The sequence below is a fragment of the Rosa rugosa genome, chromosome 6 (assembly GCF_958449725.1).
Source record: "Rosa rugosa chromosome 6, drRosRugo1.1, whole genome shotgun sequence".
NCBI lineage: Eukaryota > Viridiplantae > Streptophyta > Magnoliopsida > Rosales > Rosaceae > Rosa > Rosa rugosa.
In genome coordinates, this window is record NC_084825.1 from 35,282,445 (window position 1) to 35,304,445 (window position 22,001).

Consider the following 22,001-nt stretch of genomic DNA (forward strand, 5'->3'; position numbering starts at 1 on the left):
ATGTCTTTATTTCCAATAGGTGTTTTTAGGAATTAGTTTGTCTCTCAAGGAGATAAGTGAACAGACATATTGGTTCACTTGGGTTTCTATCTAATCTCATAATCATATCTCCTTAAAAACACATCAAGATCATAGATCCAAGAGAACAAGAAAGATCAAGAGTATCAAATTTATGATTTCTTTCTCATTTCTTCTACAAGTCTTCTTCGTGTTAAGAGAGTGCAAAATATAATTTATGGTTTGCTAGAGTCCAAAATTATAGTGCTTTAATTTTGGATCATGGATTGTTGTATTAGAGAAGATGGACGCCCACTGAACTGCAAGCGCAAGGCCAGGATGAAATCTGTCTTTAGTCCATTGCATTTGCAAGTCTCAATCGGAAAATCAAGCCAGTAATCTCCTTCTCTTACATTGCTTTTATTTTTTCAGGATTGCAATCTTACTAGCAATTCTTGTCGTGACGTTCATTTGTCTACAAACTGCACTCATATATTAGCATTGAACTTATTGAAATTTTGGTTATGATTAAACATTATATATGTGATTGTAATTCGAGGCCAACTGCCTTATAGTTTCTAATCCATTACCTTGGTTTGATCCTGTACATGATGACTGCATATATACATCGAAAAAACAAGAAGCAAATTAATTCAAAACAAAACGAATAAATAATAACAGAAAGAAAGGACGTCTAAGAAATGAAGATATGGACTGGTTGGCTGTTTTTACTCTATGAAGAAAGGTCTAACAAAAGAATGGAGTATGGACGACTGCTTTTTTGACTCCCATGAGTTCAAACCGTGAAAATCATACCCCAAATTTGAGAAAAGCTTGAGCTTCAAATCTTCATGAGTAAGATAGTTGATTGGTACGAAGTATGAATTATAAATCGCTATCCCGATCAATTTCTAAAGCTTAACTAACCTAGAAGCTTTGAACATGAATTCACAAACTTCAAACTTCAAAGGTTCTCTAGGACAAGCTACGATTTGAAATGGTAACATGAGTTTTCAAAATGGTAGTAATACATAAAATAGAATTGTGCATGACAAATTTTAACATAACATAGTCTTTCCTATGGCGCGAGAAGAGTTTTTGCTAACCATGGAAAATTGCGCGGATAAAATTGAAAATTTTTGGACAAACAAACACTTGGGCCTTTAAGACTCCACAGGCCGACCCGAAACTCCGTTCCCGACCCAAATAGACAAACAGTACCCAGAGTACGCTAAATCCAAAGCAAAAGCCCCAAAGCAAAGCTCATTGTCATCTTCATTCAGCTCTACAATCCCCTCAGTCAGGTTGAGCTCACCTCCATCCCAAACCCTCCTCTCCTTCAATTAGGGTTTCACTGTTTTTAATTTTTGGTTTTCTGATGTGACAGAGAAAGAGAGTTGGTGATCGGAGCAAATGGGAGGAGGCGAGCATGCGCACGGCGAAGGGGCCCACGGCGGAGACTTCAGGGCGAAGGTGTGGAGCATGAGCGGTGGGCCCTACTGCAGGCCCAAGCACTGGAAGCGCAACACGGCCTTCGCCATGTTCGGAGTCTTCCTCATCTGCATTCCCATCGCCATGAAATCTGCCGAGCTCGAGGTTCGTTCATCTCACCTCAATTCATCTCCTTTCTCTTTTGGTTTCGACTTTGGATTTCTGTTTTAGAAATGTAGGAACCTAAGAGATGGTAAAGTTTGGATCTTGGGTTGTAGGTGAAGATTGGGTTTTGGATTGTGAAATTAGGACCCAGATGAGCTCTAAGCTTGACTGAAACTGAGGCTGTTAGATATTGTTTTGCTTTAGTTGAGGTTTAGGTTTTTGATTCGTGGAAATGAGTACATAACTTATTAAGTACATGTATCGAGAGTTGTTTCGTGGTTTCTAAATAGTACTTAGTGTGATAGTCAGGTTCCGTTGTGATTTGTGGGGAATGGGGTGCTGATCTGGGGTTGTCAGTGTTTTATCATTGTCATCTTGTTCTGGGGTTTTAGGCTTGTCAACTTGTTACTGACAGGGTCTTGCTCTACAATATAGTGTAGCATCGAGCAAACAGATGAGTTTAGGTTAATGTAGTGACTGAAATCTTGAAGTAGATGAACAACTAAAATTTGGTGGTAACAGCCAATCAAAAATTGGAATTTGAATAATGTTTTGAAAGAGAATTTAGAAGATGCTGGTATATAGAATTCTCAGAAAGCGATGATGCTCTAACCTGGAGGACGTACCCATTATACCCTGCGGTTAAGATCAATCCTCCAGATGTCACTCCCTAGTTGTTGTCTTCACTTTAGTAGGCTTCAGTTGACATGCTTTTTGAACTTACTTTGCATTAAATCTTTTGCTGTCTTGAATGCTTTGAATATCTACGACAAGCTACTAGTGTCGGAAACCTTAAGAGTAGAAATGGTTTTACTTTTGGGTAGTGCTTTTCGCATTCTCTATTACTCCTCACACTCCCTTTCATTTTTACTAATTTTCAATGTTGTGTATGTTTTTCTTTCTTTTCATTTCAAAACTACACGGACCCCTTACTATCATCACTACTGCTTTCCCAAGGTTTGAAGTCCAGAACCATCTAACCTCTCCACCTAAGCTGGTGTACTCCAGAACACCCTATTACCCAAACCCTCAAAGCACCAGAGTCTTCTCCTACCTACCCCGATCACAGACCCCTGCGCACCCATAACGACTAATGTTGACAGTTACAGTACTCTTGCAGCTCCTTAGTGGCCATCTGTCCGACCTGAATCGGGTGGCTCACGCATAACCCCATTCAGCAGCCTCAGGTGTATAGAAGGAACCATGCCAGGCATTGTGATGGAATGCCATGGATGAATGGGCAACTTTAAAAAACATTATCAACAATTGAAATATCGACTAGGCAACTAGTCTGTGTCCATAATTACCAGAAAGGCTTTGAATTGGGTTTTGTTGTTAATTTATCTTTTGAAAAGTTGCCTTTGGTTTTGTGAGTTTGGTATAGGATGAGTGATTTTTAAGGATTAGAGTGGGACTGTTTTGGGCTGCTAATGCTGTATGACTGATCAGATTGAGAATTTTGGATGTCAAAAGATGAAACACTTTGGAGCTAAAACTGAGTATGTGCAAATCAAAGATATAGGTTGGGCTACAAGTGAATTTCTTTGAAGTTGTAATTGAATTTCAGATCAAAACTCATCGAGGGGTGATTTATGAAGATATATTTTGAGGATTGAATATGAGGCATTTGAATTTGAAAAGGTGAGGTGGTAATGGGACTAGAGTGGAGATGAATTTAGATTTCAGCATTCAGTTTGAACTTTCCAGTCAGCATGTCTTATGATTTGTCAAACACAGCACATTAAAGAGGGTTAAGCAGCTGACTAACATCTGCAAGTTCATCAAGGTGGTTTTTTGAAAGTGTCATGAGTCAGGGATATTTTGGAAAAGAGGTAAGATGTATATATATATGAATTAAAAACAAAAGAGAGTATAGGGATTAAGAGGGAGTGTGAGAATTACCACCCTTCGTTTTCAATGAACTGCAAGATGTTTAAGCCTGGAGTTTCTTTTTCCAATAATATAAGCGTTGTGCTTCATTAAGCCACACAATTTGTTGGTGATACAGAATATCAGACCTTTACTATCTGTTAAATTGCTTTGTTACTAACGGTTTGCGTATAATAACTTTGTACATGGTTTGGTTATTGGCTTTTATGTGCTTTTACTTGGTGCACATGGTGGTACATTTTATAATTTGTTTTTTATTGAATATATATCGGCTTGTGCATGCTTTTTGAATTAAGTAAATGTCATAAAAAAAAAGAGGTCATTTACAGCGGTGTAATATCGATTTTGGTGCTATTCGTACTATTTGGCATAGCTAAGGTTTTATCTCACTTTATCGATGTATAATATGAAAACATGAGTGTAAAGTTTATCTACCTTGCTCAGCTGCTAAACACAAACACTTGTTGATTTACTATTCATGTTTTGTAATTTGTATAACTCAAAGCTGTTGAAGATTAGAGCTAGGACTGCCCTGCAGTAAACCCTATGCATGAATCTAAACAGCCCACTCAGTAATAAAACGGTACTTAGATCTGCAAGCCATTAAGAAACAACTCAATAATAAACTGGGTAAGGCAATGCAGGCCTTCTTTTATGCTATTAGCTGGCCAGGATTATTGGCCCATGGCCTTGTTGAAGTATGGCACGATGCAGGATGCATCAATGTTTGTGTTCTATTTTTGATGCCTCAGAAGTAATGGCATTGAAGAAATTTTAGTTAGTTAGACTTACCATGCTTTTAAAGTATTATAAAAAAAAAAATTAAAAAAAGGTTATACAACTAAAAGACATTATTTGGTTTCATATTACTGCCTTGAGTTCATGGCTGAAAGAGGTTTCTTAAATATCTGGTCAGCCATCTTTTTGGCTTCTTTGTATCTACATCTTTTCTTTTGGATGCTTCCTGTGCTTCAGAGAAATATTCCTTAGTGCATGTAAATTGGCTGAAAAATTATTATTACTTGTCAAAAAGAGAAAGATATCCAGTGGGAATAGATGCTGTTCCTCTTTAATTGTTTTGAGCCACACCCTTCTGGGACTGAAATTTTTATACGCTATGTTGATATTCATTTTTAAATATGGGTATGTGTTGTTGCAGCAACGGCCACATCAACCAGTTCGCCCCATTCCTTCACAAATGTGGTGCAAGAACTTTGGAAAGAAAGACTACTGAGTTTGTTTTTGGAGCATCCAGTGAAAGAAGTACAGTTGGAGGTTTTGTAACTAAAGCTTCCAGAATGCAAATTATTCCTTGTGGTAGATGTTTGCTGAGATTATGAGCGAGCAGCCTTTTAAAACATTTTTGTGATCAGATTTATGACTCATTATGTGAGTTTTTGACTTGCTATACCATCAATTACCAAAATAAATTGTGGACTCTCTATTTAGCTTAAAGTAATAAGATATTTGAATTGGTCATATTGTCTCAGTATGTTCTTGTTGATGTCATTCAGTATGTTCTTTAAGCATTGAGAAGAATTGTCTGAGTGGGTATCACTTAGTAACACTCTTATAATGTGCATATAATGAATTTTAAAGCCTATATATTCCAAGAATTATATGCTGTGCCTCTGTTGGCCTCCTGGTGCATGACCATCTCAAGGATAGGAATAACTTGAAAAAGTTACAAGCAGCCCCTAAAGCCTAAACCAATTTTTCAAGACAATTGGAAAAGGAGAGGAGAGGAATAGACATTCCCAGTTTGCCTCAGCAGTCCGAAATGCGTTATAAGATTTTGTTCCTAGATGTAGAAAGGGGGAGGCGGAGCTCCATGAATCCTTCTGTTGCAGCACTCATATGGAATCAGATTCCAGATATTTGACTTTCCATTCATGGGGACTGCTCTTTCAACTTTTCATTTGGCAGTTATGTATACCATTTTTGGCCCTCTGAATTCTGAAGCTTCTGATTGACAACAGGTGAGGTTCTTCCACATTTCTTTATTCTTGCTGCCTCCATATTCATCTATTACGGTCTATCTGGGCAGGTGACTGCTGCTAGTCAAAAGATTATCTTCTCAGCAGTCAACAGTAAAAGTGGATGGACAAGCCTGCTTCATTCATTGAGGGTAAAAATCAAATAATTCTATGCTGGGAAAGTTTTTCCTGTGGGCATATTCTTGAGTACATGAAGTTGTCATGAACTCTCTTTCTAGTGGGGTTCACACCGAAGGACCTTCACCATCCGAGTCTTTGGCCTTTGGCCTTTTGCCAATTTGAGCTCTACCGCCTGTCTACTATTTTCATTATTAGAGATTGTCATGACTCATGACTGATCACCATAGCAAGAAAGCCCTTGATCTGACAGTCCATAATTGTTATGAAGTGAGTGAAATTGCTTGTCTATCTCTATTTTCATAAACATTTCATATCTAAAATTTCATCTTCCTTACACAATTTGCACCTTTTTTTTTTTTTTTTTGGGATCCACACGATAATATTTACCTTTACACACAAGACATAGGTCCGAGTTTGAATCTGTTACCTCTTTAATCTACAATTTAACTTAGAGTCGCGTTTAAGATTTTGAAAATTTTTAAAGATCCTAATGAGAAATTGAAATAAATCAGTTCTTCATATCACTTGAAGAGTCGTGTTAAATATTATTGTTTATTTATCATGTCTTATCACTTTAGGACCTTTTAGCTAATCACTAATAATTATTTTATTACAGTTCAGAAACACATTAGTAGTCAGCTTTACGTGATTAAGCAAACATAATTCATCCTCACTCATTGCCTAGACTAGTATGATGTGAAAACACCTTTTGCATTTTCACCTTTGTAGATCTCCATTTGTCAGTGGTCCCTAAACAGTGGAACTTTAACCCAACCCTAGTTCAGAACTTCAGACCCTTTCTCCTCTAGTCAATTTCCTCCACTTGCCTCCCTCCAATTCGTATTTAATAATAATAATAAATATCATTAAACCGTCCAATCATAAACCACCACCTTTCCAAAAAAAATTAAAAAAATAATAATAAACGTCCATTTCTGCATTTATAGTTTTATACTCTTCCTGCCCGATGTTCCTCCGGTCAGCTTTCCCTCCTCTCCCCATCGCACTTCCGCGTATCCCCCTGCCCGAATATTCCGGGCAGCTCTCCCTCTCCGCGTAGCTTCCAAGTCTTCGTTCAACTCCTTCAGTCTCTGCTTCTATTTTCACAGACACACACTTTGAAAAATAAAAAGCTTTTAGAAAGTAGAATATATTTTAATTTTTGGTAACAAAGAAAAATTGCATTGCTATAAATAGGTGGGCATATAGTCACAGTCAGTGAAAAGAATTGGTCTGTTTCGTTCTGGTACACATTCTGTGATCTCTGAGCTTCAGTGCGTATATGGATTCGGAGCTTGTGCTCTGAGAGAGACTCTGCGTTTTCTTGTTTCCGCGTAAATTCTAGGGTTTGCAGAATGTGGTGGAAGGTGTCTCGATTCGCCGCCGCGTCGCGGCTGAGCCGATCGACGAGGCCGTTGTCGACGGCGATCCCCGGTCCTTGTATTGTTCACAAACGCGGCGCTGATATTCTCCACGATCCCTGGTTCAATAAGGTTCGCTCAACATCTCAATCCTTTCGTTTGTGATTTTTGTAGGAGTTTTCTTTGATCGTGGAACTAGGCATTATGATGATGGTTGTGAATTTTTGATGATTTTAGTTTGATGATGATGCATAGTTTTGGTGAATTAGAAGAAGTGTCTCTTTGGTTTTGGTTTTGAGTGTGTGAGTGAGTGCAATTTGTGAAGTGGATGATATACAGTGAATTTGGAGTTTTTTTTCGCTTAGTTTTGATTCTCTGTTCTGGATGTTTGTTGTTCTCAAGAGCAGGACACTGGATTTCCTCTCACTGAAAGAGATCGATTAGGACTTCGCGGTTTACTCCCACCGCGTGTCATATCTTTCGAGCAGCAGTATGCTCGTTTCAGTAAGTAATCCATCCAACTGTAACTTATTGTTTGAGTAATGCGGTGCTTACCAGTTTTTCAAGAAATGTAGTAGGAATTGCTTGCCGCTGTACTTGACATGACCTCCAAGGAGATTTCAAAAAATCGGCTAATTAGTTTACTAATGGCATAGAGGGCTTACTATCTAATGATGTTACGATTTAAATTGTCAGTGGAGTCGTATCGGTCGCTAGAGAAAAATACTGTGGGACAACCAGAAGGTGTTGTTGCCTTGGCAAAGTGGAGGATCTTAAATAGACTGCATGACAGGAATGAGACTTTATACTACCGAGTAAGTTTGGTTTTGCCTCCAGCTTGTAGATACTGAAGATCATTGTATAATATTAGGATCTAATGGGGTTTTCTATTGCTTTTTGTTCCAGGTTCTTATAGATAACATACAGGACTTTGCTCCTATCATATACACTCCTACAGTAGGATTAGTATGCCAAAATTATTCAGGGTTATTTAGACGCCCGCGCGGAATGTATTTCAGTGCAAAGGACAAAGGGGAGATGATGTCTATGATCTACAATTGGCCTGCTGATCAGGTATGTGCTATGCTCTTTGTTTCTCTTCTCTTCTTGAAAAACACAGAACATGTCTTCTAGGCCATATGCAATGGCCTAAAACCTTTAATAATTTATAGTATTTACTCCTTAACCTTATTGTTCCCATAGAGGACCAAAAACTCTCTGTTTAACAAAAGATGTTTCCTCAGCATATCATATCCGTGATGTATCTTTGTTGGGAAATTCTTGATATTTATGATTTCAGCATGCTGCTATGAGCATATTATTACATTCCCTATTTTCTTGATATTTATGATTTCAGCATACGACTGCCACTCTATGTTACAGGTAGAAATGATAGTCATTACAGATGGCAGTCGTATTCTTGGCCTAGGTGACCTTGGAGTTCAGGGAATTGGAATACCAATAGGAAAACTTGATATGTATGTTGCTGCAGCTGGTATTAATCCACAGAAAGTATGTTCTGTCTCTCTCTCTCTCTCTCTCTCTCTCTCTCTCTCTATACCTCTACACATTTGTGTCTGTGGGTCTGTAATATACAACCATTCTATATATGTTTCTGTCCATGCATATTTGTGTGTGTATACGCCCAGCATTAAATTAGCTAATTCTTACTTGTATGTAGGTTGTACATGCTGATGCGCATTGAAATTCTAATGATTTTGATTGCCTAATAGTTTTGGAGTGTACTTTTTACACATCTTTTGGTAATAAACATCTGGTACTTTATATCACCTGACCTGTTAACCTCATCCAACAGATACTGCCGGTTATGCTTGATGTTGGTACTAACAATGAAAAGCTACTGAAAGACCGTCTTTGTAAGTAAATAGGAGCTCTAAGATCTATCCTTTTTCTGCATGATTCCTTCTATGTTTTTTTCTTTTTCTTTTTTCTTTTCTTTAATTTTTGTTGATATTGTACTTCCTGATCAATATATCTGATCCAATACAACTGTAGTCTATGCGGATTACAGAATAATGATACTGAATATCCATCCCGTCTTTTCTTCAAGAATGTTGTGGTGATGTACCCTATTTTAAGTCATAATTTGCATGAAATATGAATCAGCACGATCATGCTAGTTCATTTCTTTTTTTATCTTTCTAAATTTTGCATAACTCTTGTTAATTATATTAGGTTATATTTTATGTCAATATATTCTTGAATTGTTTTTTTCGCTTTCCGCACTGTATAACTGGACTTAATAGCTTAAAAAATGTCTAGCTTATATCATGAGGATACATTTTTCTCATGATTTTAGTTTGATAGATTTAGGACTTCGACAACCTAGGTTGGAAGGAGAAGAGTACATATCAATTGTTGATGAGTTCATGGAAGCCGTTCATAGACGTTGGCCCAAGGCCATTGTGCAGGTCTATGTTTTTGAGAAGTATTGCCTTTTCATATTATTTAGGTTTCTACTGTCTAGTAACTTATGGGTTTAATATTATCAGTTTGAGGATTTTCAAATGAAGTGGGCTTTTGAAACGCTGCAACGTTACCGTAAAAGGTTTTGCACATTCAATGATGATATACAGGTAATCACAAGTTGTGATATCTTTCTATCTTTTATGAATTTAAAAGATATATATTTCAGAATGCTGGTAAATTGCAGTCAGTACCTCTGATAGTTGCACTTCATTCCTTGTAGGGAACTGCTGGTATTGCACTTGCAGGACTACTAGGAACTGTAAGAGCCCAAGGTCGACCACTGGCTGACATTGTGAACCAAAAGATAGTTGTTGTGGGAGCTGGAAGGTAATTGATATTTTTTTTTTTATTGAACCATATATTGGGCTATGATATTAGTTGGCTTTGCCTATCATTTGGAGCCATGTTGATTCTTTTTTTCTCTTTTACATCTTTCAGTGCTGGACTTGGTGTTCTTAGCATGGCTGTACAGGCTGTTTTAAGAATAGCAGAAAACAGTGGAGCTGCTGCCAAAAATCCTTTTTTTCTTCTTGATAAAGATGTACGGTCATATCCTTTTTATTCAAGTTCTTGCAGTCCTTATGTGATGATTGATAGCCGTAATGCACTATGTTAGCAGGATCATGCACATGTTTAGCAAATTACTGAAAAATGACATGACCATCTTGTCATCTATTTACTTATTGCTTATTGAAGTAAACATGCTGTTTTAAGAATAGCAGAAAACTGTGGAGCTGCCAAAAATCCTTTTTTTCTTCTTGATAAAGATGTATGGTCTTATCCTTTTTCTCCAAGTTCTTGCAGTCCTTTTGTGATGATTGATAGCCGTAATGCACTATGTTAGCAGGATCATGCACATGTTTAGCAAATTACTGAAAAATGACGTGACCATCTTGTCATCTTTTTACTTATTGCTTATTGAAGTAAACATTCGCTCACATTTTCATGATATTGCGCTCTCTTCGTGTGAAAAAAGGGATGTATAATTAACTGCATTCTCAACACCTTTTGGCCTCTTACTTGCTTACTTTTCTATATGTTGTATTCTATATAATTAACTGATATATATTCTTTTATTTTCTTTTTCTATTTGAGTGTAGGGTCTAGTCACAAAAGAGAGGAAAAATCTTGATCCAATGGCTGCACCCTTTGCTAGAGATCCTGCAGAGATTGAAGGGCTTAGGGAGGGAGCTAGTCTACTTGAAGTGGTAAACCTCAAAGCACTTCATTTAAACTCCCTACCAGAGAAAGCAGAAAGATTTTATGGAGAATCAAACCATTTTGCTAGTGCTAATTATCTTCTAGATTTATACACCACCATTAATAAGATTTAACTGTTTCAGAGCTTGATTTTCTTCAGGTTAAAAAGCTCAAGCCCCATGTGCTTCTTGGTTTGTCAGGAGTCGGTGGTGTCTTCAGTGAGGAGGTTAGCATTTCATTATATCTTACAATATCCTTATCACTTAAATTATATGAAGATGGTTTGATTCTGGTTGGATGTGTGCTGTTTGAAAACCTATGTCCGTCCACTAAATGCCACTTTTTACTGAACTGGATTGGTTCTTGTGTCAGCAACTGATATTCGTGCATCATGTCTATGTCTGGCCTGAACTCTGGAAAATATGTTTGTTTCTTTTGTTCGAGTTAGTTCCTCATAGCTATCATATTCCGTGGCTTTACATTTTAGGTGCTTAAAGCAATGCGAGAATCTGATTCAATCAAACCTGCCATTTTTGCGATGTCAAATCCAACCATGAATGGTTTGTTCCTCTGAGCCTTGTCAAATCTCAGTTTCCTCAAGTCATATAGATTTTGGTGTTGATCACGTGTTTGTCTTTATGAATGGAATAGCTGAATGCACTGCTGAAGATGCCTTTAAGCATGCTGGTGAAAACATAGTCTTTGGAAGTGGAAGCCCCTTTAAGAATGTTGATCTGGGTAGGTTCCTTCTTACAGTGTCTTTCTGGTATGGATAATTTTGGCAACATGCAATTCAAGCAATGTTGCAGGCAAATATATTATGCTTATTACTTTCTTGTCTGTTTAGTTAGTTTGACCATAGCTATTGTTTCATGTTGGCAGGCAATGGAAAAGTAGGCCATGTAAATCAAGCAAATAACATGTACCTGTTTCCAGGGTTAGTTCCCACATTTTGTTTTTTGTTTTTGTTTTTGTGTTTAATTAATTATGTTCTTTACCTTGACAATTAGCATTTTGGTTGCGTTCAATTCAGGATTGGTTTAGGAGCACTTCTTTCAGGTGCTCGTTTGATATCTGATGGCATGTTGCAAGCAGCATCTGAATGGTAAGAACATATGATTTTATAATTGTGGAATAAATATGCTTGTTTAATTTGTCTGAGGAATAACTATACATTTAAAACATAATCACACCTTTCTGAAAAACCAGAAACAAAAAGGTACAGTTTGTATTCAAAAGTGAGTAGGAATTTTTCATGACTTTGGTAAGCTTACATATTCAATCACGTTTTCATGCTAATAGTTCTTCTGGGAAGTAGTTATCTACTCCTTTCGTCCTTACTACTATGGGATGTGCATAATTTCTCTTCTTCTCATGTTCACAAAGTCTTCATATGTAATAATGATCTTGAAGATTCCAAATGCTAGCTCTGGTCTTGTTAAGTTCCTTTTCTATTCCCAATCTTGTTGCACAAACTGATGCACATCACATCATTAATTTGATGCATCATACGTCACATCAATGATCTTGAAGATTCCAAATGCTAGCTCTGGTCTTGTTAAGTTCCTTTTCTATTCCCAATCTTGTTGCACAAACTGATGCACCTCACATCATTAATTTGATGCATCATACATCACATCAATAAGAAATAAGAACGCTATGAATATTGCTTGAACTCTTTTTTTTGCAATTAATTGCTGACACAATGATTCTCTCATGTCCAGCCTTGCTTCATATATGACAGATGAAGATATCCGAAAGGGCATCTTATATCCATCTATTGATTGGTAATATTCCCAGCTCCTTGTGGTATCACTTCATCAAAATAGCACGTCAAATTACTGTATTATGTCCATGGAAATTATTAGGCAGCTAGAGTCTATTGTTAAGTTACTCTAATCATTTAACAGACCATATGGTTCAAACTAAATAAAAAATCTAAATTGAGAGCAGGATCGTGCAATTGGTTGATAGTTTTACCTCCGACTGTTGTATTGTATATGGTGCAGTATTCGAGGTATTACAGCTGAGGTGGGAGCTGCTGTTGTGCGTGCCGCTGTTGCAGAAGAACTGGCTGAAGGACATTGCGAAGTGGGGCCCAGAGAGCTGTTGCACATGTCAAAAGTACGAATTAATACTCGATCTTCATTAGTTTGTTTATTAAAACAGGAAGCTCTCTTTAAATCAGTCTGCAAAAATTGTGTAGCAAAATCAGATTTAACTCCATATGCAAGAAAAATGATGTAGAACAACCATTGATAGTTACTTTACTGAAATCAAGCGAATGAGGGGATCATAGGAGGGGAAAGTTCAAGGGACAGATGATGGGATGCTAGTATAATTGTAGTCTGTTTTATCAGAAAAAAGAAAAGACTCGCTGCAGATTTGGAACCGATTCTAATACTCTTGAATTTGTTTGGATTTTTTCTATTGGTTGCAGGAGGAGACTGTGGAATATGTGACTCGCAATATGTGGTTCCCTATTTACAGCCCTCTTGTTCATGAAAAATGAGGCTTGGTATCACATGCAGTACCTGACTCCTCACTTCCTTCGTGGCTATCTATTTGGAACTTAGATTTCTACTATTTTTGCAGCCAAGCAACTTATTTTTGGTACCACTTCCTCAATTCATAATTTACGAGATCAGAGAAGTAGAAGGAAAGGAGTGAAACAGGAATAAATGCCCTCTGACTCATCTGATAAGAAACCCATTTGTTTGAACAATAGATGGCTGATATATAATTTTACCGCCTAAATATTATTAGTGCAATGTATTTGTTCTGTTCTGGATAATATGTTGGCATTGATATTTATGGTAGACAAATATATTACCGAGAACTTAGTATTCAAGTCGTAGCTTGCTCCTTTGAACCTTTTGATGCCTGGATGAGATATAGAGTTCATGTTCAAAGCTTCACGGGTAATGCTACCAAGCTTTGTAAGTGAACAAGGATAGCCATCTATAGTTTATAGCAAATGACCATTTTATTCATCAAAAATTTGAAGCTCAAGCTTTTCTCAAATTTGGATTATGATTTTCTAGTCCACATTTTCACCACAGAAAGTTTCAGATTAGCGTGGGCATTTGCGTCACCACAATAAACTTCTCATTGATTATTTTGTCCAACAAAATGTTTATTTTTGTGGTAATTATTCAGTCCAAGAAAGTATTTTGATTCCTCGTTTCCATATCCACGTACTACAACAACAAATAGTAGAATATAACTGGAAGAATCGGGGAGAGAGTACAAACAAGCATTTTCTTAGCCTTTACTGGACTACTGGTATTATAAAGAAAGAGTGGCCTTCAGTTATCTCAGATCTCAAAGTCAACAGAAGTCCCTCCCATCTATTCATCAATGGCAGAATCAACTAAGAGGTACTACTACAACTACTACACCTGTAACACAGTTTCTTCTTTTTCTCCTCTCTTTCTGAACTTGCTTCTTGTGTTTTCCAGGTATGCAGTTGTGACAGGATCAAACAAAGGAATCGGATTCGAAACTGTAAGGCAGTTGGCCTCAAAGGGAATCACTGTGGTGTTAACTGCTAGAGATGAGAAGAGGGGCCTTGAAGCTGTTGAGAAACTGAAAGAATCTAGCCTCTCAGGCCAAGTAGTTTTTCACCAACTTGATGTGGCTGACCCTGCTAGTATTGCTTCTCTGGCACAATTCATCAAAACCCAGATCGGGAAACTCGACATTTTGGTATGATCAAAGCTCATTTCGTGAAAAGTTTCTGTCCTTTGGAATCAAGCTCATCAATACTGCCTTTCTCAGTAGCACATAGATGAAAACGTTATTAGATACTGTTAGATTGAGCGGTTGACTTTGTTTTTCTTTTTTGTTAAAATAGCACAGATATTAAGATTGTTGAACTTTGACAGGTGAACAATGCAGGAATTGGTGGAGTTATAGTTGATGCTGATGGTTTTAAAGCTGCAATTGAATCTCGTGCTGTGAGTCTTTAACTTATTTCTTTGTTATTCCATTACCGCACACTAAAAGGTGCACCATTGATAAAGCAAAACCTTGGTTAGTCATGTTGCTTTTAGCTCCTCTTTGGCTTCATCTGTTTCGTTTATCAGCATATTACACAATTCCATAGAATAGCTAGCTATTTACAACTAAATGCTTCATTAGTTCAATGTACTATTGTGACAATTGTAGTTTGATCTTTGGTTTGGCCTAGGGTCTATTCGGGTTGATTCCATGCCTTTTTCTAAAGGAAAAACTATGTGTGCAAAGTATATCATCTGAGAATTCAAGGGACTGTAAAAGATAATGTTTTTTTTCTTACTGATCCATGCAGGAAGGAGAACAGATTGATTGGAAAAAGTTGATGACTGAAACTTACGAGTCAACAGAAGAATGCTTGCAAATCAATTATTATGGTGCTAAAAGAACAGCTGAAGCACTAATTCCACTCCTCCAGCTATCTGATTCACCAAGAATTGTTAATGTTTCATCCTCTATGGGGAAGTTAAAGAACATACCAAGTGATCGAGTGAAAGGAGTTCTTAGTACTGATGTGGAGAACCTAAGCGAAGAGAGTGTAGATGAAGTACTGACAGAGTTTCTAAACGATTTCAAAGAGAATTTACTTGAAAGCAAGGGTTGGCCTTCTATGATGCCAGGCTATACAGTCTCAAAAGCAGCAATGAATGCATATACAAGGATTCTAGCCAAGAAGTACCCCGATTTTCGCGTCAACTCTGTCTGCCCTGGCTATGTCAAAACAGATATAAACTTCAATACCGGCGTCTTGCCTGTTGAAGAAGGTGCTGCAAGTGTCGTGAATTTAGCATTGCTGCCTAATGATGGTCCCACAGGCCAATTCTTTGTTCAGTCTGAAGTACAAAGTCTTTAAACGAAGATTGATTTATGCAAATATATGTCAGTTGTAACTGATTAAATTTGGAACTGCTGTTTCTTAATAAAATTCAGTGAGTCAGTTATCTAGTGTGTTTGAAGATATATAGCCCCTTGGAGATTGCTGCATGTCCTAATTCTGCAGATATTTCCTTCTTGAATACATAAATGATGCAAGTATTGGGAGCAGAATAGAATAAGTTGATGAACAAAAATGGTATCATATATTGCTGGATTTCTCAAACAAGAGTGAGTGATCTTATGCTTGCAAAAAGCTATTGGAATACTGAGCTAATTTGAGACGCTTATCCAGAACATGAAATGTCCTCAATCCTCTCTATTCCACTGTCTCATGGAGAAGGAGATGCTAGTGGTCTGGCATTTTGACAAGAATGGTAAATTCTCTGTTAAAGCAGTCTCTTGGGTTCCTTGTTGAACAGTAATAAAGAATCATGTATTCACTAATTACTAGCAAGGACAGCCAAGTGTTTGGAATCAGCTATCTGATCTGAAAACTCCTAACAAGATGAAAATCTTTATTTGGTAAGCCTGCCATTTTTTTTTCTTCCTTGTGCATCAAACCTGTATCTTTAGTTGCACATAGTATCCATTAGTTGACTCATTAGCATACGATAAGCTCTTGAACTAACTCTACAGAACTAGAAGTAAACTTACTACAAATCTAGTTGCCTTACTATGTAAAGTGGTGTGTTTAAGAATCCATAGATTACTAAAACCAAGTAATATACCATCCATCACAAATATCTGTAAATACAATTGGAGACACATCCATTCACATCTTAAATCCTTGAGATCAAACATTGATTCAATTTAATCATCTCAGATAATCAGATTGACAGCAGAGACTGTGGAACCAGTATCACTCAAGGGAAGACATATTGACAGATATCATAATGTTTATTAATATGATTCTTTTCAAGATTAATTACATCCGCAAATGAAACAATCAGAAATACATTTTACCTTTACACTTTGCTCACCGAATTCCACATGGTATCAGCCCTGAGTTTCGATTATTTTTTATATTTTTATATTTTTTATTTTTTAATTATCCTCATGAGGAGCTGCCGTGTTCTTTAGGCCATCTTCTTTTTCCTACAATAAAAAGATGTTGGTTCTTCTAGAAGATAAGCAGAAGACTATTACAAGTTTAATTTTATAGTCTTTTCATCAGAAAAAGAACTCGCTGTTGATTTGGATCGATTCTAATACTCTTGAATTTGTGTTGGATTTTATCTATTGGTTGCAGGAGGAGACGGTGGAATATGTGACTCGCCATATGTGGTTCCCAAATATGAGGCAGTACATGACTTGTTGTCACTTCCTTCCTGACTTGTAGTAGATTCTTTGGCAATCGGTCTATTGGCATTAGCTTCTCAGTTTTAATATCATCAGGTTGTTTATTGACGTTTCTACTAAAAAATGAAAAGTCTGCTCATTGAGAACCTTTTGAAGTCTGTGTACGAGAGAGACGGAGTTCATGTTCAAAGCTTCAGGGAATCAGGGGTCATGCTGCCCAAGCTTTGGAAAGGGAACAAGGATAATCATTTATATAGTTCATAGCAATTAACCATTTTACTCACCAAAAATTTGAAGCTCGAGCTTTTGTCAAATTTGGTGTCTGATTTTTAAGGTTTGAACTCATGGAGTCAAAGGCAATTGGATTTGTTATACGTCATTTCATAGACTAAACCTCACCACAAAAAGTTTCAGATTAACGTAGGCAATTGTGTCACCACAATAATGACCCAATTTCAAAAAAAACAAAAAAAAAAGTTTGTTTTTATGATAAGGGTTTTTTACTTCAACAGTGTCTGAATTCTTCGAGGACTTTTGAAATGATATCTGAACTTTCAAAGTTATCAATGTGATACCTGAACTCATTTTTTCGTATCAATGTCTTACCTGCGGTCGATTTCCGTCACGGAACCGTTAACTATGACCACGTGCCCAGCATGTGAGGCACAAAATAAGGGTAAAAATGACATTTCCCACTTCCTTTAGTTCTTCACGGGGTTTTTTACTTCAACAGTGTCTGAACTCTTCGAGGACTTTTAAAATGATACCTGAAATTTCAAAGTTATTAATGTGATACCTGGACTCATTTTTCGTATCAACGTCGTACCTGCGGTCGATTTCCATCACAGAACCGTTAACTATGACCACGTGCCCAGCACGTGAGGCACTTAATGAGGTTAAAAGACTAATTTACCCTCAAAAATATTGTTTTTTTTTTATTTTTTTTGCTTTCTTTCTTTCTTGTTTTTCTTTTTCGACGTCTTCTTCCCTCTGATTTGTCCCCTCCGATTGGAAGCCATGGCCGCAAATCAAATCTCACCTTCTCTCTCAACCACCCAACCATTTCCAAGAACTACCTGACTACAACCACATTGAACTCAGCTAGATTGATATGGCTACCTTGCAAAAATTCAAGCTACTCGCCACTCAATGCCCCGTCGTCGCCTGAAGCCCCACGCGCAACCCATCCGCCAGCCCCGTCATCCACCTCCGCCGTCGTAAAACCCTCAGATTGTTCCTCACCCACCCCGACCGCCGTCAATTGCCTCGCCAGAGTACCTCGTCCGATGCTCCCACCAAGTACTGATATTACAGCCGCAAATAACCAAAGGCCGGTTCTTTTTTGGACAAATTGATTAGAAGCTGGAATCAGTGAAATGATCATTGCCCCATTGTTCGATAAATCATATACAGATAGATATAGTTATACACAGACACGCAGTCGCGGAAAAATCAGTTTTGGGTTTTCTCCCATCATCACCATCCTTCGCCTTTTCGCCGCTATTGAGAGAGAGAAAGAGAGAGACTCTCAGTCTCCTTCACTTTTGCAGATTTTGATTCAATTACAAAGACACGGACTATTTTTGAAATTCATGAACTTATGCTGTGATGTTAGTTGCGGTGAGGAAGCCGAGTGCCACGACGGCGTGGCCCGCCTCCGTCATATCTCCAGCAAGCTGCCCAAGAAGGTCTGGATTGCCGCCGGCCATATTCTCTCTCTCTCTCTATCTGATCCCTCTGTCTGAAATCTCAGGTAAATTCCAAGTCTCAGATCTGGAGGCCAAGAGTCGTGAAACCGTCTACACCGCTCCGGCCTGCAATAAATCCAGAGAAGCAAAGTCGTCGAGCAAGTTGTGCTTGGAGAACTCCGACGAGATGGAGTCCCCGGCGGTGTTCGTCCATCAGAGAATTGGATTCAAGTTTTGCATTTTTCTAGGAAATGTCATCATCCCATCTGATTGCATTTTGCAGATGAAAAAGGAAATAGAAATGGAGAAGAAGAACTGAATGTACGACATGACACGTGAAGAACTAAAGGAAGTGGGAAAAGTCATTTTTACCCTTATTTTGTGCCTCACGTGCTGGGCACGTGGTCATAGTTAACGGTTCTGTGACGGAAATCGACCGCAGGTACAACGTTGATACGAAAAAATGAGTTCAGGTATCACATTGATAACTTTGAAAGTTCAGGTATCATTTCAACAGTCCTCGAAGAGTTCAGACACTGTTGAAGTATATACTTTTGAGGGTAAATTAGTCTTTTAACCTCATTATGTGCCTCTCGTGCTGAGCACGTGGTCATAGTTATCGGTTCTGTGACGGAAATCGACCGCAGGTACGACGTTGATACGAAAAAATGAGTCCAGGTATCACATTGATAACTTTGAAAGTTTAGGTATCATTTCAAAAGTCCTCGAAGAGTTCAGACACTGTTGAAGTAAAAAACCCTTATGATAAATAATGTCAAGAAGAGGAATCAATTACTGTTCCCATATCCACATACGTACTACAAGAATAATCTGTCCCTGAGTACAAACAAGCAAATCGTCATTTTCTTAATAGTCTTCAAGGAAGAGTAGTCTTCAGTTCTCCCAAATCTCAAAGACAACAGAAGTCCCTCCCAAGTTAATCATCAATGGCAGAATCAACTATGAGGTACTACTACTACACATCTGTAACAATTTCCTCTTTTTCTTCTCTCTTTCTGAACTTGCTTCTTGTGTTTTCCAGGTATGCAGTTGTGACAGGATCAAACAAAGGAATCGGATTTGAAACTGTAAGGCAGTTGGCCTCGACTGGAATCACTGCGGTGTTAACTGCTAGAGATGAGAAGAGAGGCCTTGAAGCTGTTGAGAAGCTGAAAGAGTCTGGCCTCTCGGGCCAAGTAGTTTTTCACCAACTTGATGTGGCTGACCCTGCTAGTATTGATTCTCTAGCACATGCAATTCATCAAAACTCAGTTTGGGAAGCTCGATATTTTGGTATGATCGAACCTCTTTTCTTGTAAAGTTTCTGTTCTTTGGAGTTGAGCTCATCAATATCACCTTTCTCCAATAGTAGCACATATAGATGTATTAGATTGAGTGGTTGACATGTAGCATGCTTTGTTTTCCTTTGTTGGTAAAATAGCATTAAAAGTTTTGATTGTTGAACATTTACAGGTGAACAATGCTGGAATTTTTGGAGCTATAGCTGATGTTGATGGTTTAAAAGCTATAATTGCCTCTGGTGCTGTTAGGGTATTAACTTATTTCTTTGTTGTTCCACTACAGAACACTAAAAGGCGCACCTTTGATGAAGCGATGCTTCTAGACCGTGGTTAATTATGTTGCTCCTAGCTTCTCTTTGGGGTTCATCTGTTTCGTTTCCCAGCATATTACACTATTCTATTGACAGCTATTGACAACTAAATGCTTCATTAGTTCAATGTACTAATGTGAAAATTGTAGTTTGATATTTGGTTTGGCCAAACGTCGGTCTATTTGTGTTCACTCATGCCTTTCCCTTACATCTATGCAAAGTACACATATGAGAGTTCAAGAGAGAAGAGACCATAAAAAAATTAAGGTCTTTTTCTTACTGGTTCATGCAGGAAGCAGGACAGATTGATTTCAAAAAGTTGTTGACTGAAACTTATGAGTTAACAGAAGAATGCTTGCAAATCAATTATTATGGTGCTAAAAGAACAACTGAAGCCCTGATTCCACTCATTCAGCTATCTGATTCACCAAGAATCGTTAATGTTTCATCCTCTATGGGGAAATTAGAGAACATACCAAGTGATCGGGTGAAAGGAATTCTCAGTACTGATGTGGAGAACCTAAGCGAAGAGAGTGTAGATGAAGTATTGACAGAGTTTCTAAACGACCTCAAGGGGAGTTTACTTGAAAGCAAGGGTTGGCCTTCTGCGATGTCAGGCTATATACTCTCAAAAGCAGCAATGAATGCATATACGAGGATTCTAGCCAAGAAGTACCCCGGTTTTCGCGTCAACTCTGTCTGCCCTGGCTATGTCAAAACAGATATAAACTTCAATACTGGTGTCTTGCCTGTTGAAGAAGGTGCTGCAAGTGTCGTGAATTTAGCATTGCTGCCTAATGATGGCCCCACAGGCCAATTCTTTTTTCGGTCTGAAGTACAAAGTCTTTAAACTAAGATCGATTAATGCAAATATCTGTCAGTTGTAACTGTTTAAATTTGGAACCGCTTTTTCTTAATAAAAATCAGTGAATCAGTTACGTAGTATGTTTTATGATATATAGCCCCTTGGAGATTGCAGTCCTAATTCTGCAGATGTTTCTGGGTTGCTCTGCTATTCCAGGGAGGCAGTGGGCAGTGGATGTGTCGCGGGCAGACGACGCCTGTGTTGGGCAGCGGGCGACGGCAGCAATTGGGATTTGGGAGGAGGTGATTGGGTGAGTTAGGTGTCCAGATCAAATCTGGCTAAGGATTTGGGCTGCTGGTAGGCCCAATTCAGGAATCATATGTTTGGTTTAACTTCTCCAGGGGCCTGGATTTGGGAGTACAACAATTGCGTGTTTTAGAGAGCAGTGTGTTTTAGGCTACGACAAGTCTAGATTTAATTGGATTGCCGACATCCTGCATTCCTAGATTGTAGGCTCTGATGGTTTGATCTACAAATCTCAAGGTCGCGACAATGGTTCTATAATTATCTTAAGGAGGATGAGGATTTACCTTCAGTTTTTGCGAGCTTTTCTATAAGTGTTTCAGAGTTGTATTTTATTGTACATGGACAAACTATTGGTGTAGTACACCTTTTAGTTTGTTCTATATTAGCTCTAGGGTCAAGCCACTTTTGGCCTTTGTATGCTCCCTATTGAGATGTTCTCTTAAGTGATTTCTATTGCTAATTCAATGCACTTCTCCTTTCAAAAAAAAAAAAAAAAAGTATGTATATGTTAAAGGAAAAACACATTATGTGCCTTCGTCAAAGCTGACGAAGAGAGAATTATGGAATTAGCGATTACAGCTTAGTCAGCATTTACTATCATTATTGTAATTGATATTTCTGTTGTAATTCTATCCCTATATAAAGGGACTATGAAATGAAATGAGTAGACTAATTCTCATTTACTTTTAAACGTTATCAGTACGAGTCTCTAGCCCTAGTTTCGAAAGAAAAAAAAAAAAACCATAA

General features: G+C 37.8%; 2 protein-coding genes and 1 pseudogene across 2 annotated transcripts; all 3 read left to right on the forward strand.

Annotated features, from left to right (window-relative positions):
- Window positions 1-1,181: 1,181 nt before the first annotated feature.
- On the forward strand, window positions 1,182-4,962 carry LOC133714890 (uncharacterized). Its single transcript, XM_062141162.1, has 3 exons — window positions 1,182-1,301; window positions 1,385-1,593; window positions 4,643-4,962. Exons 2-3 carry the CDS (start codon window positions 1,411-1,413, stop codon window positions 4,715-4,717), a joined length of 258 nt encoding a protein of 85 aa, XP_061997146.1. The 5' UTR covers window positions 1,182-1,301; window positions 1,385-1,410; the 3' UTR covers window positions 4,718-4,962.
- A 1,751-nt stretch (window positions 4,963-6,713) lies between these two features.
- On the forward strand, window positions 6,714-13,502 carry LOC133714882 (NAD-dependent malic enzyme 59 kDa isoform, mitochondrial). Its single transcript, XM_062141151.1, has 19 exons — window positions 6,714-7,093; window positions 7,369-7,465; window positions 7,658-7,776; window positions 7,868-8,035; window positions 8,345-8,473; window positions 8,778-8,838; window positions 9,290-9,393; window positions 9,475-9,558; window positions 9,672-9,778; window positions 9,890-9,992; window positions 10,552-10,659; window positions 10,812-10,877; window positions 11,139-11,211; window positions 11,303-11,389; window positions 11,534-11,588; window positions 11,685-11,756; window positions 12,376-12,438; window positions 12,661-12,775; window positions 13,092-13,502. The coding sequence occupies exons 1-19, from the start codon at window positions 6,956-6,958 to the stop codon at window positions 13,161-13,163; spliced, it is 1,821 nt and encodes a 606-aa protein (XP_061997135.1). The 5' UTR covers window positions 6,714-6,955; the 3' UTR covers window positions 13,164-13,502.
- Window positions 13,503-13,644: 142 nt separating this feature from the next.
- LOC133716661 (uncharacterized) lies at window positions 13,645-21,088 on the forward strand (annotated as a pseudogene).
- Window positions 21,089-22,001: the final 913 nt, after the last annotated feature.

Coding starts and splice junctions, on each gene's coding strand:
- LOC133714890 (XM_062141162.1), top strand. CDS start 1,411: ATGGGAGGAGGCGAGCATGCGCACGGCGAAGGGGCCCACGGCGGAGAC. Junction 1,594..4,642: donor TGAAATCTGCCGAGCTCGAG/GTTCGTTCATCT, acceptor GTGTTGTTGCAG/CAACGGCCACATCAACCAGT.
- LOC133714882 (XM_062141151.1), top strand. CDS start 6,956: ATGTGGTGGAAGGTGTCTCGATTCGCCGCCGCGTCGCGGCTGAGCCGA. Junction 12,439..12,660: donor TTATATCCATCTATTGATTG/GTAATATTCCCA, acceptor TATATGGTGCAG/TATTCGAGGTATTACAGCTG. Junction 12,776..13,091: donor AGCTGTTGCACATGTCAAAA/GTACGAATTAAT, acceptor TATTGGTTGCAG/GAGGAGACTGTGGAATATGT.